Source organism: Xyrauchen texanus, chromosome 9 (assembly GCF_025860055.1).
Source record: "Xyrauchen texanus isolate HMW12.3.18 chromosome 9, RBS_HiC_50CHRs, whole genome shotgun sequence".
Classification (NCBI taxonomy): Eukaryota; Metazoa; Chordata; class Actinopteri; order Cypriniformes; family Catostomidae; genus Xyrauchen; species Xyrauchen texanus.
The window spans coordinates 10,277,728-10,291,058 of record NC_068284.1 but is presented as its reverse complement, the minus strand read 5'-3'; the positions used below and the strand labels follow the sequence as shown (position 1 = coordinate 10,291,058).

At 38.9% G+C, this 13,331-nt stretch overlaps 1 protein-coding gene across 1 annotated transcript in view; it reads left to right on the top strand.

The window, feature by feature from the left end:
* Window positions 1–12,124, top strand: part of gpr158b (G protein-coupled receptor 158b) — a 61,111-nt gene extending 48,987 nt beyond the window's left edge. Inside the window, exons 9-11 of the mRNA XM_052134911.1 lie at window positions 8,131–8,236; window positions 8,555–8,701; window positions 10,111–12,124. Of these exons, the coding sequence (XP_051990871.1) occupies window positions 8,131–8,236; window positions 8,555–8,701; window positions 10,111–11,844 (1,987 nt within the window). The 3' untranslated portion in view covers window positions 11,845–12,124. The remainder of the gene's footprint in view (window positions 1–8,130; window positions 8,237–8,554; window positions 8,702–10,110) is intronic.
* The last annotated feature ends 1,207 nt before the right edge of the window (window positions 12,125–13,331 follow it).

Below are 13,331 nucleotides of genomic sequence, written 5' to 3'. Positions count from 1 at the left end.
CCCATTTGAAATATAAACTACATATGTATGTTAATGGTTTGGCTATAAATTCTATTATACTCTTTATAAGTGGCATATCTATCTCATTATAGTCTCTTGATTTTGTTCTTTAAAAATTTTACTAAATTAATCATTTCTGATTCTTTTACCCCTTCAGCAATACAATTCTCTATTTCATCTTCTGCCATTTGTTTAGGTATATTTTTTGCCAGCTTTGGCCCAACATTCACAAAGAATTCATTAAAATGATTTGCTATCACTTTCAAAACCTATATTATTGTATTATTCATTTTTTATGGCCTTTTACTAGGATAGGGAAAGTAGAGAGGTGACATGAAATGAGAGGGAGAAGAGTGGGAATGGGATAGGACCTCATGAGCTGAGACTTGAACTCGGATCAGCCACAATGCATCAGCACCACACGTCATAAGCACAGCCCGCTAGCCTGCATGTGCCCTTCATATAATTTTGATTTAATTGTAATACTTTACTTTAATAATCCTTTCTATGGCCTTTCATTATACTTATAATTTATATATTTTTTTTTTTATTATTTACTTTCAGCTACCTTTGTTTTATGAACTCTTTATACAAGGCATTTTTCTTTGTACATGCATTTTCACATCGAAATGGGTTTATCCACAAGCTGGAAAAGGTTGCTTTCAGAGGCTTTATATGGAGTTAGGATTAAAATAAGGTGCATTTTGAACTGTTCTGATACCAGTGCAGACAGCACACTGTAGGTTAAGTTATTCACTAAATAGTGAGCAAGGGAGCATCCTGTAGCTTTCTATGCAGCTTAGTGAATTCAATCCTAAAATCACACCAAAAGTTAATGTCAGACTGCAGATGATGTTTGGACCACTCAACATGTTTGGCAAATATGGGACAATGATAATAAGTACATAGATTCAGAATTCACAATTGCTACATTTTATTTTAACATGGATGGAACCAGACTAAATAATAGGGTCATGCGGAACAGTAATGAAAGGGTTTTAAAATGAAGTGCATTCAAGTCACAAAATGTTGTTTTAGTAAACATGTTGGAGTGGTCACAAAGAAAGTGAGATTCTTTTCTGAATCAAACAGTCTAAGGGGTCAATAAATAGTTTTACTTGAAGCTTTAGTTTAAACTAATTTCATTTAATGCCGGCAGAAGGATGTCCACCAAAATGAACATTAGTTCAGTCAAGAACATCGCCAGTATCATTGATGAATCTTGTCGGTAAATAATTATGGTAACAGTGATATACTTGCAACTGGATGAATCTTCAAAGAAATTAATAGAATGCCTAAAGAATATATTTGACAAATGCTGTAAGCTAATAAAGTTTTGTATGCTATGACAGTGTGAAGACAAAAAATCCATTGTGTTGTGTGCGCATCTGCCAGCGAGATGTGTGTATTCAGATGTTAACAGCATTAGACCATACATTGTCAGCTGAATGTGATTTGTTGATACCTATTCTAAATTATGAAACCTAAATTATAGAGTCCATATCAAATTAAGAAACTGTCCAACCAGTCACGTTAGAGATTATATTTGAGAAAATCAAACAAAAACAACATCTTTCCACAAACTTTTCACCCCATGCCACACAATTCTACAGGAAATACAATATACAATTTTTTAAGCAAAATCGGGAATCAACTTAAAAGAAATACATTTATTAAGTATAAGGTTTTAAAATAATTTTATGAAACGATTTTGATGAAAACTGTGTTTCATGCACAAGGCCCATAATGTGTACATGTATTATATATCCAGTGTTGGGTAATAATGGATTACATGCAGTCTTGATTACAAAATGTAAGTACTTGTAATAAAAATTACAGTTACATTTTATGGATTACATCATTACATTCTTGATTACATCACACATCAGCCAAAAGCAATAACTAGTGTGTAATTTGTTACTGTAATAACGCTCCTAAATCTTGGAAAAAACAGTCTGAGCCAGAGACTGTTAGCATACATTCGACAGGCCTAACCACGTCGAACTACATCCTTTGAAGTCCTGTGAACATTACTTTCAAAGAGACACGGGGGAAATAACAGAGCAATGCATTCTTTGCCTTACAAAATGTTTATCCTTTGAAAAAGACTCCACATCCAATCTTAAGCAGCATTTTGAGGTTCTGTATGTTCACTATATGTGTACTGTTTATTTGTTCTTTAAGTATAAAATATTGTAATAATTATTATACAGGTGAAACTCGAAAAAAGTGCAAAAGTTCATTAATTTCAGTAATTCAACTTAAAAGGTGAAACTAATATATTATATAGACTCATTACAAGCAAAGTAAGATATTTCAAGCCTTTATTTGATATAATTTTGATGATTATGGCTTACCGCTTATGAAAACCCCAAATTCAGGATCTCAGAAAATTAGAATATTACATGAAATCAATAAAAAAAATGGATTTTAAATACAGAAATGTCGGCCCTCTGAAAAGTATAATCATGCATATGTACTCAGTACTTGGTTTGGGCCCCTTTTGCATTAATTACTGCCTCAATGCGGCGTGGCATGGATGCTATCAGCCTGTGGCACTGCTGAGGTGTTATGGAAGACCAAGATGCTTCAATAGCGGCCTTCAGCTCTTCTGCATTGTTTGGTCTCATGTCTCTCATCTTTCTCTTAGCAATGCCCCATAGATTCTCTATGGGGTTCAGGTCAGGCGAGTTTGCTGGCCAATCAAGCACAGTAATACCATGGTCATTGAACCAGGTTTTGGTACTTTTGGCAGTGTGGGCAGGTGCCAAGTCCTGCTGGAAAATGAAGTCAGCATCTCCATAAAGCTTGTCTGCTGAAGGAAGCATGAAGTGCTCTAAAATGTCCCGGTAGACGGCTGCGTTGACTCTGGACTTAATAAAGCACAGTGGACCAACACCAGCCGATGACATGGCTCCCCAAACCAACACAGACTGTGGCAACTTCACACTAGACTTCAAGCAGCTTGGATTGTGTGCCTCTCCATTCTTCCTCCAGACTCTGGGACCTTGGTTTCCAAATGAGATGCAAAATTTGCTCTCATCAGAAAAGAGGACTTTGGATCACTGAGCAACAGACCAGTTCTTTTTTTCTTTAGCCCAGGTAAGACGCTTCTGACATTTGTAAGCCCATGTCCAGGACCCGCCTGTGTGTGGTGGCTCTTGATGCAGTAACTCCAGCCTCAGTCCACTCCTTGTGAAGCTCCCCACACATTTGAATGGCCTTTTCCTGACAATCCTCTCCAGGCTACGGTCATCCCTGCTGCTTGTGCACCTTTTTCTTCCACACTTTTCCCTTCCACTTAACTTTCTATTAATGTGCTTTGATACAGCACTTTGAGAACATCCAACTTCTTTTGCAATTACCTTTTGAGGCTTTCCCTCCTTGTGGAGGGTGTCAATGATGGTTTTCTGCACAACTGTCAGGTCAGCAGTCTTCCCCATGATTGTGAATTCAACTGAACCAGACTGAGAGACCATTTAATGGCTCAGGAACCCTTTGCAGGTGTTTAGCTGATTAGAGTGTGACACTTTGAGCCTACAATACTGAACCTTTTCACAATATTCTAATTTTCTGAGATTCTGAATTTGGGGTTTTAAAAACTGTTCATATTTGCATCAAAAATAATGTATTTCAAACAAGCCCTTGTCCACTTCTTCATAATTTTAGACAATTTTCTGCAAACAAACATTTCAGAGGTGCCGGTTACATGCACCTTTGTACTTTTGTACCATTCAAATGCACTTCAGGCCATGTTTCAGGATGGCAGAAAAAGTGTCCGTCTTAGGTTAAGGCCACACCTTTTTATGAATAATTAGGATCTGTTTTTAGGAATAAAAATGGTAGATCTCTACATTATATCTAGAAACATTCTCTAATTATTGCTTTCAAAGCTGGATGATACAAAGTAAAATTTCAATTCCTAATTTCCTAGATAAAAAAATACAAGCATGTTCTCATTTATAAATTCAATTTTATGACCCTTTAACTGACAATTAGCAATTTTCCATTTGATTTCACGTTTACTAATGTTTAAGCTACCGTGCGTTCAGACCAGAGGCGAGAGCGTCCAAATTCGCTCTGGCTGCCTTGCCAACAACGCTAATCGAAGATTCATGGTCACTCTGACGTAGTTGAAATAGGCAGCAAAGTTGGTTCGGAATGCTTGGTTTTGTGAACTATATTTAAAGGGGCCGCATAACATCCAGACAAGTCGACGGGTATCTTTTTGCCGACCGTAGCGTATATCTTCATGAAATCTTTTAAATGTGAAAGTAAGAAATCGATCGATGGCAGAAAGTTACCAAAATAAACAAAATAAAATGCATACATCCCTGTAAGCAAACACTGACAGATCGTATATTATGGGAAAACCCGCCATGGCAATAATTAGCCATAGGAAATGAATGACTTCCGGTCGATTTGATGCTCTCGACGCCTCTGGTCTGAACGCACCACTAGGGTGTGTAATCCAGAGAGGCTAGAAGTTAGCAAGCAAGCTTTGAAAGCATAGAGCCCGCCCTCGATTCAGAGGTGTCTCCAAAGCCTCCACTATCACACATGAACACACACACAGATCAGAATCTAAGCGCCTGTAGGATAGACATGTTGGTGGAATCGATCGCAATGGTTTCAGATTACCTCATGTCTCATTCACAGGTTAGACATGAATGTAATTCTAACGCTTGCTCTGCACAGCGTCAAGGAACCCGCGCTGATGACGTGTGATTGACTGCGCGAACAAGTTGAACGGCGGTATGCAAATATAGATTGACAGACAGGAAGGACATCCTATCATTTCATTCGGACTGAATGGAATGATTGGTCGATAATCTTTTAGTCCTGTCCCTTCCACAGAAGATATATATATATTTAGGCCACTTAAATTATTGATTTGTATCAGGATGTGAAGAGACTTTCAACCAGTATAACACAAAACATTTCTGGAAAAGATTGCACACCCTAGCTTTAACGCAAACAGTGTTAATTGGTACTTAATACATTTAAAATGTATATTTATATTTTCAAACAATATGCAATGAGTAATCCAAAAGTAGTCAGATTAGATTACCTAAAGAGTGTAATCTAAAAGATTACATACCAGATTACAATTTAAGTACCCAACTACATGCTAGAAGTAATCTACCCAGCACTGTATCCTACATATCACAGTGTTGTTTTAATTGCTTGCTGAAATTAGTGTTTGAGAATCAACTGCGATTGATCGTTTTACATGTATGTCAGACGGCTCTTCCTGTCCAAATGTGCTGTTCTTGGCCAGTTTTTTAAGGAATAGTCAAGGGTTCAATACAAGTTAAACTCAATCGACAGCATTGATGGCATAAAGTTGATTAACTCAAAAAATATACAATTGAATAATAATAAAACTGAGGTTGCAGTGATACACTTACAATGGACGTGCCAATTTTTAGAGGGTTTAAAGGTGGAAATTTGAAGCTTATCATTTTTTAAAAGCGCTTACATTAATTATTTGGTTAAAACTGGTATTATTTGACTGCAGCCAGGTCTACTAAGCAACCAAATTGGCCCAGTTGCTAGTGAGGGTAGAGTCACATGGGATAACCTCCTCGTGGTTGCCATAATGTGGTTTGATTTCGGCCCCTAATCAGGCTGATCAAGCCCAAGAGGGATAAAGGCGACCGAAGGCAGCAGTTTTCAAACTGCTTTATGAAGGCCTCAATGGAACCCAGAATTTTGATTTTTTTTTTACCGAAAAAGAACTCAAACAGTTCTGTAGTTGTGTCTCCATCTAGCTTCACATTTACATCCTACTGTCTGCGACACAAAATTACACATTTGTATTAAACCAAAAAATGTACAACTTTACACTGCACTTTTTAAATTATATAACACAAATTGTGAGCGTATACAGTAACCATGGCTCCTAAAAATGGCTGAAAGTTGGGCCCCAATTAAGAAGGCACATTTGGGTCACATCAGCAGAACTTTGCATTAAACTTGTGAAAAAGGTGAAGATAGCTGCCTTCAGTTAAATGATGTGCACCACTAGGACAGCACTGATAAGCCACTTGAAAGGTGGTTAATAAAATATGTCTGCTGCAGACAGCTTGTGTATAAATCTACCCAGGCTTAAAATAAACTAATTCGCCCTGCTGCTGTCTCTCTCTCAATCTACCAGCTCTCAGTTTTGTTGCTCCTTAATTAACCACAGAATTATTTTCATTTCTAACAAGCATCTCAGTAATTAGCATTTAGGTAGTATTAGCAACAAAAAGTCTTCCATAGAGCAGTGGTTCTCTACTGGTGATCTCTGAATCTCAAAAACTGGGTTGTATGTCTTTTCTGATAGAGTCACGAACAGCAAAGAAAATAATAAAAGGCAACTTACCATATACTGTAACCATGCATAGTTTGCATAGCAAAATGAGAGGAGAAAACGCTTTGAATATCTTTTGTTGTTGACGTCAATGGTTTTACGTCTAATCAAACTCTGTGGCATTTCAGTGTAAATTCATCGGTAATTTTGTAGAGTCTAACCACATTTGGCATATGCCAACATGGATACACAAAATCAACCCAGACTATGCTAAAAGATTGGCAACAAGGATCAGTAGCGTAACTTGGCTCTTATGGGCCCCAGTGCAAAGAACCTGACAAACCCACTCCTTGGGGAGCCAGGGTCAGTTATCATCACCCGTCGGTCCCGCAGTCCTTTTTATAGTTCCTTTTGGTCAACTGTTGTGGGCCCTTCTCACCCCGAGCCCTATGGTGGCTGCCCACCCAGCCCTCACTGTAAATATGCCCCTGACATGTATAAACATGGTTTAATAAACTAATAACTAAACACTAATAATAAGTTTATGCACTGTGCTGTGCATTTCTATTACTATAATATAATGAAATATTTCAGCTGCTTATGAAGCTACCTTGAATGGCAGTCAATGGAGAAATAGGCTTTTACGGCAGCATAATGGTGTTTCAATAATGTCAATTGAGAACTACTGATCAAGAGTAAACTTGGTGTAAAAATGCATTAGTGCTATTTATTAAATAGGTATCACAGTGTCTGGCAGTTTTAGCAGAATCTATTTCTCCACGTCTTTGCTGAATGTTTGCAACCTCTGCTGGTTCTACCAGATAAGCTCTGAAGAATAGTGATACCATGTTTTGATAGTTTGCCAAAACAGTCCTGAGTGATTAATGAGCCGGAATTACTCTTTACATAAGGGAAAAAACGGTGACCTCTGCTGCCACCAGAACATCACCAGGATACCAAACCCTGCTGACTAAACACTGTTTAAATAAACAGAGCAAGCTCTTAGATGTCACATGCCACATTCAATTATCTTTGTCCCGATTATGCTGTTTGAAGCTCTATGTCGTGATATTTTAAGTGTTTGTTTTTTTAATGGAAAGGCCTCAAACAGTTCTCATAATAATTTCTTTTTACTGTGATACTGGCAAACAGGTTAGCTTGGATCTACATACAGTAAGTGCACATTAAAGATTTTGTGAGCATTCTTTTTTTATTCCACAGATAAAATGTGCCTACTACCTGACAGATATCACTGAATTAGGTGTTCTTGGAAATCATGCCCATGGCAGCCCAAGGCTCTGTAAACAGCAAAAAAGATTAAGGAGAGTGACCCGTGCTTTTAAGCCAATTAGAAAACTAGCAGCACTCTCTGCCTGTGAATCATTTTGCCGATTCATGTTTGGTGATATCAGATAGCTTACATGGTATTGGAGGATAGGGGGTTGGAGAGAGGCCACATGATTACAGGAAGCGAAATGGCGGAAGTTAGCGAAATGGCGGAAATTGCTTACCGCACATTTAAAGGTCAAGTGTGTAATTTCTGTGCCTCTACCATCACCAAACATAATTGCAAAAATTATAACTGTTAGCAAACAGGTTTTCCCAAACACTCCCCCTTTCTTCCATTGGTTGGACAAATAGATAGTCCCGCCCCAAACTCATGCGGGACAAACCTCAATGTTTTCACTGCACCAGAGTCAAAACTTTTCAGGGCAATCAAACTATGAATAACTTACCAAAAGTTGTTTCTGTACATTACGCTGGGATAGGAGAAAGTATTTTAACATCGAAAAAAAGCAACTCCTTTAATAAAGCATTGGTCTCATTTGCAGATTCTCTCTTGACACTGGGCTTCATCCAGATTGGATGCTGATGTTATTTTTCGTCCATACACACTTGACGGTGACTGTTACACTGGGATTACTTCTTATTCCAAAGGTGATTATTATATTTTTCCTTTAATCAATAGAATATTTGCAAACAACTTACCCTTCTAAAAAGACCAGCAAAGCTCATCACAAGCATATGCTGCATTGTAGATGTTGGTCACAGTATTGGATGTTGGTGTGCTGCTGTCCCATTCAGGCCTCTTAACTAGACTAACCAGCAAGACCAGCATAGCCAAGATGTTCCAATACATCTTATACATCTTTTCTGGTCAAGCTTGTCAACTAGCATGGTCTTTTTGGTGAGGCTAGATTATTATTGTCCTGTTGATTAAAATGTTGATTGTTCATGTTTTATCCTTCACCGTAGTTCCTGTTCACTGGGACTCATATGCGGGAAGACATTGCCACAGAGGCTTATGAGGATGAGCTGGAAATGGGTCACTCAGGCTCCTGCTTGAACAGCAGCACAATGTCAGCCTGGAGTGAACACAGTCTAGATCCTGAGGACATTAGGGTAAGGCCACTCAGCTGCTCCTTATTCATTTACACACATTATATAAAAGCTAAAAAGCTAAAAAGCAGTCCATGAATCCTGTTGTTCTATATTCTCCAACATATATTAAAGGAATAATTCACCCAAAAATGATTATTCTCTCATCATTTAGTCATCCATATGCCATCTCCAACTCTATTTCGGAACACAAACAAAGATATCTTCATAGTTGTACTGTATGATGTGTTTATGTTCATACAAAGTTAATGTGTTCCAAAACTTCCAAGCTCCAAAAAGGACATAAAAGCTGCATAAAGGCCCAGATATACTACATATGAAATCGAAGAATGAACTGGTATGACTTCATTTAGTACTAAATCTGGCCAAAGAGGTCTTTTTGTGTTCATTTCTGTGGTTCGTAACAGCTCGCCTGGGGAAACTTTTAGAAAAACTTCTAACTGGCTGCTCAACACCTTACTGGCATTGTCCACATCATTGGTAGGTGTTGCCTGACTCCAACTACTACTATCCACTTGCATTGAATGGATATAAATACATCACAAAATTCAACTATGAATATATCTTTGTTTGTGTTCTGAAAAAGAAGTAAACTCATACGAGTTGGAGATGGTATAAGCGTGAGTAAATGGGTAAATTATAATTATGGATTACCATTCCAGTAAGCATCACAATTAGATTGCATTGCAAAGAACGATCTAGTTAAAAGATGGTAATAATGCTTCTGGAGCAAATTCACAAAGCAGTTTAGTACATAGTATTTCAGCACAAAAACCTACATCTTACGCAATAATCACTTGCTGCAACTTGACTAATCACTTGATGAAGTGCTATATTTGGTCATTGTGTTCAGTGCAAAGATACCTCATTCCTACACAAATGGGACTTCTTTTCAAATGCATCTTATTCACAAATCGCAGCAGTATTTGCCTGGTGAAAGTAGTGTTGTGATATTACTGGTTGTAATGCCAGTAAACACCACTTTACACAGATGCTTGTGTACACGTTCTATAGACCATGGCAGTAATTTGATCAAATGATGGAGAAGCGTATTATAAATAGGCGAGCACACTTTCGAAATTTTAAAGAGCCGATCCAGGTGTGTGGATCACAGTGGTGTAACAATGCTGTACAATCCCAGTAAAGTATGCCTTATTGCATCAGCTGCATTCACCACAACTTAGCACTAAGATCTGGTCTGCAAGAAGGGGATTTGCTCCATGTAAAGTTCACACTGCTACCTGATTTGCATAATTCATGTAGTGAATCGGGTTCTACAACAATGCTGACAACATGTGCAATGGTATCATTAGGCACAATTCATTCTTAGTGAATTCGTCCCACTGTTTCAGTACAGTGATACATTATTAAAAGTACCTTGAAAAATGAAGTCTCTTCTTTATTTTTGACAGGAGGAACTTAAAAAACTCTACTCCCAATTAGAGATATATAAACGAAAGAAGATGCTGGCAAATAACCCTCACTTACAGAAAAAGCGCAGTTCCAAGAGGGGCCTTGGACGGACACTAATGCGGCGAATAACAGAAATACCCGATACAGTAAGTCGACAATACAGTCGGGAAGAGAGGGACGGAAGTGAGCATGGAAGCAACAGAAGTACCCTACAGAGAAACCCCTTTGACACATCTCACTATGGGAAGTCAAGGGAAGAATCTCTGAAAAGCAAGATGTTTTCACTTAAGAGATCTCATAGCTATGAACATACACATGACCAAGGTGGGCAAACAAACGGGGGGCCTGAAAATAAAATGGAGAACTCCACCGAGACTTCTCTGCTGGACACCTTGATGGGCAGGAGGTCCAACAAGAAGAACACTGAGGTGCCAAAGGCTGAGTTAGCTGAATCGACTGAGTCGGTGCCCTCAATGTGCAAGTCCGTTAGTGCACACAACCTAGCAGCAGACAAAAAGCCTGTACATCTTCGAACCACAATGTTACAGAAGTCACTGTCTGTCATTGCTAGCGCCCGAGAGAGGACACTAGGCATTGCAGGGAAGATGCACAGTATGGAGGATGCCAGTAAAAAGGGTCTCAATGCAAAAGACAGCACAGTGCTTTCAGAAGTTGATGAATCCTCGGAGTGTGTTCCAAAAATGATCATCAGCCAGTCAGTTGAGTACACCAAAACGGCAAGTAAGATGGGTATCATGAAGCAGCAGGTCAGTGGGAGTCAGCCCTCCATTTGTTCTGAACCAGGTAAGAGCAAGGACCTGTATGACCTCTCTGAGGTGTGTCCTTGGGAAGTCGAGGAGTTACCCACACCATCTGAAGGGAAGGCCCAGAAGCATGTATCCATTGCCCCAACCGAAACCACCACCATCCATGGGACCAGCACAAAAAGTGTACGGTCACAACACAAACAAAAAGGGGTGACCCAATCACCCTCAAACCGTCGTCGCTCCAGGGATAAGACTGGGGAAAGGGATGAAGGAAGGAAACCTAAATCACCTCTCAACCTCACTTCCCATAAAGATGTAAGTCCATGGAGCTTTGAGGACCCATTTGTCCAAGTAATCGAGACTGGAGGACTGTCTCCAGAGAGAACAAGATGCATAAAAAGTGTTACTCCCACAGATGGAAAGCCCAAGATCATCCTCTCAGATATCTCTAAGTCCACAGGAAGCCTTCTGCAGCCTCCAGCTGTCATGGTGGACATCTGTCCTTGGGATTATGATCCACCTGTGTCCCCCAACCAGGACAAGATGTCCAGCCCCACACATCATTCAAAGAGAAGGGATTCTTGCTCAAAAAGAAAAGGATCCTGCTCTTCCAGAGAGAAAGCAAAGGATAAAGAGGACAATAAACAAAGGTCCAAGAGTAGGGAGCGGAGATGCTCCTCGAGCAAACCCTCGCAACGTCGCACAAGCCAATCATCAGAGGGTGGCCAAGTCGCCACGGTGGCTTCTGGAAGGAGGAGGAGCTCTACAAGAGAGACAGCGATTATCAGCAGTAAGCATACTGATATTTGCCCGTGGGAGACAGAGGTATTGCCAAGTGTTACCTCAAATGGCAAACAACCTCCAACAATGGAGAACCACACAACTAGTACACCAGCCACTTACCTCAGCATGGCCGACATTTGTCCATGGGACTTTGATGATAAGATGTCAGGGAAAAGTGCTTGACACAAGACTCACAAAATTACACCACTCAGTATGGTTTATGAGATGACCAATTGTCAACATACTGTATTTGAGAGGCCCCATTTACACATGGTTTTACGATACGTCTCGGGTGATCCGATCACATGTGGTCAGGTGAAACACATCGCTGTTTACACGTAGTCACTTAAATGCATATCCTATGACCACTTGTGTTAGATTTAGGAAGAGAGAGTCTCTGTTTCATGACAACATACGTCAGTCACTATGCCAGTGAGTTACTGCATGATATTAAAGTGTAGCAAAGTCAGTAAAGACAAATAAAGTGTGAAAATAAATGGTGTACTGTTTCTCCTAGATGCTGATGAATATAATCCAAGCACAAACATAACAGGTCAAGCAGAATTATCCATTATTTTGGTGGATTACCTGTATTAAAGGAGCTTCAGGTGTTCATGCTTCTCATCTGTGTTGATATCAGACACACTAAAAAGATCTGTGAAGCTCTCGTAATTGTGTATGTATTGAAATTTTTTAAATGTTCTAATTGGGTGGTTATTTCCTTTTAAACGTACTCGAACCCGGCAAAGTTTAAACTCTTGTTTTAGCGAAGCGGTTGATTGACAGGTGAGGGGTGGCGCTTCACTGCTGCCGAGATGCATACAGGATGGATTAGTGTTTACACCTCAAATGCGATGTGGTCACGTGTTTCTGATCACATTCATATGTGGTTTTTGTGATCTGATCACAAAACGTTTTAGACCCTGTTTATACCTGTATTTATCGCTGACCTCATGTGATCAGATCACCTGAAATGCATCTTAATACCAGCCGGAATCAGGGTCAGAGTTACCCTTATGTTTATTTACATACATACAAAGTAAAACACTGTTTTGTCAACTACTGCGAAACATTATTCACCAAAAAAAAAAAAAAAGAATAAAAAAAGAATACACGCACATTTGGATACACCTTCCAATTAATTTAAATGTAACTATAGTGCCTTGCAAAAGTGTTCAGTCTCTCATTGTGAACTTCTAGGCTGATTACTTCTATGCCTAAGCCCTAACATTAAAGATAATGGTTTTAATGTTATATTTATCTTTCAAAACAAGTAATATTCTGTTTGTGTGAGTATTGACACATTTCCTAATATAAAAGGGTTCATTTAAAATTATCTTTTCAATAAAAGGTTCATGATTCAATACATGAGAGAATAATTTAAGGGTTTTAATACCTTTGCAAGGCACTGTAGGAGAGAGTGGGGTAAAATGAGCCACCTTCTGTATAAATTATTTGTTTTTGTTATGTGACCATATGTTTAGGAAGTGCCCATTATATCAACAGTACCTGTCTGTGTTGGAGAGAAGTGCACAATTCTGTCCCTAACCATAGTTGTCACTTTTTAAATTTCTATGCAGTATCTATAAAGTAAAATGTCTATAACTTAATGTTTGAAATACAAAAAACACTACTAAACATTTCCATTATAATGGCCTAGGAAAAAGATA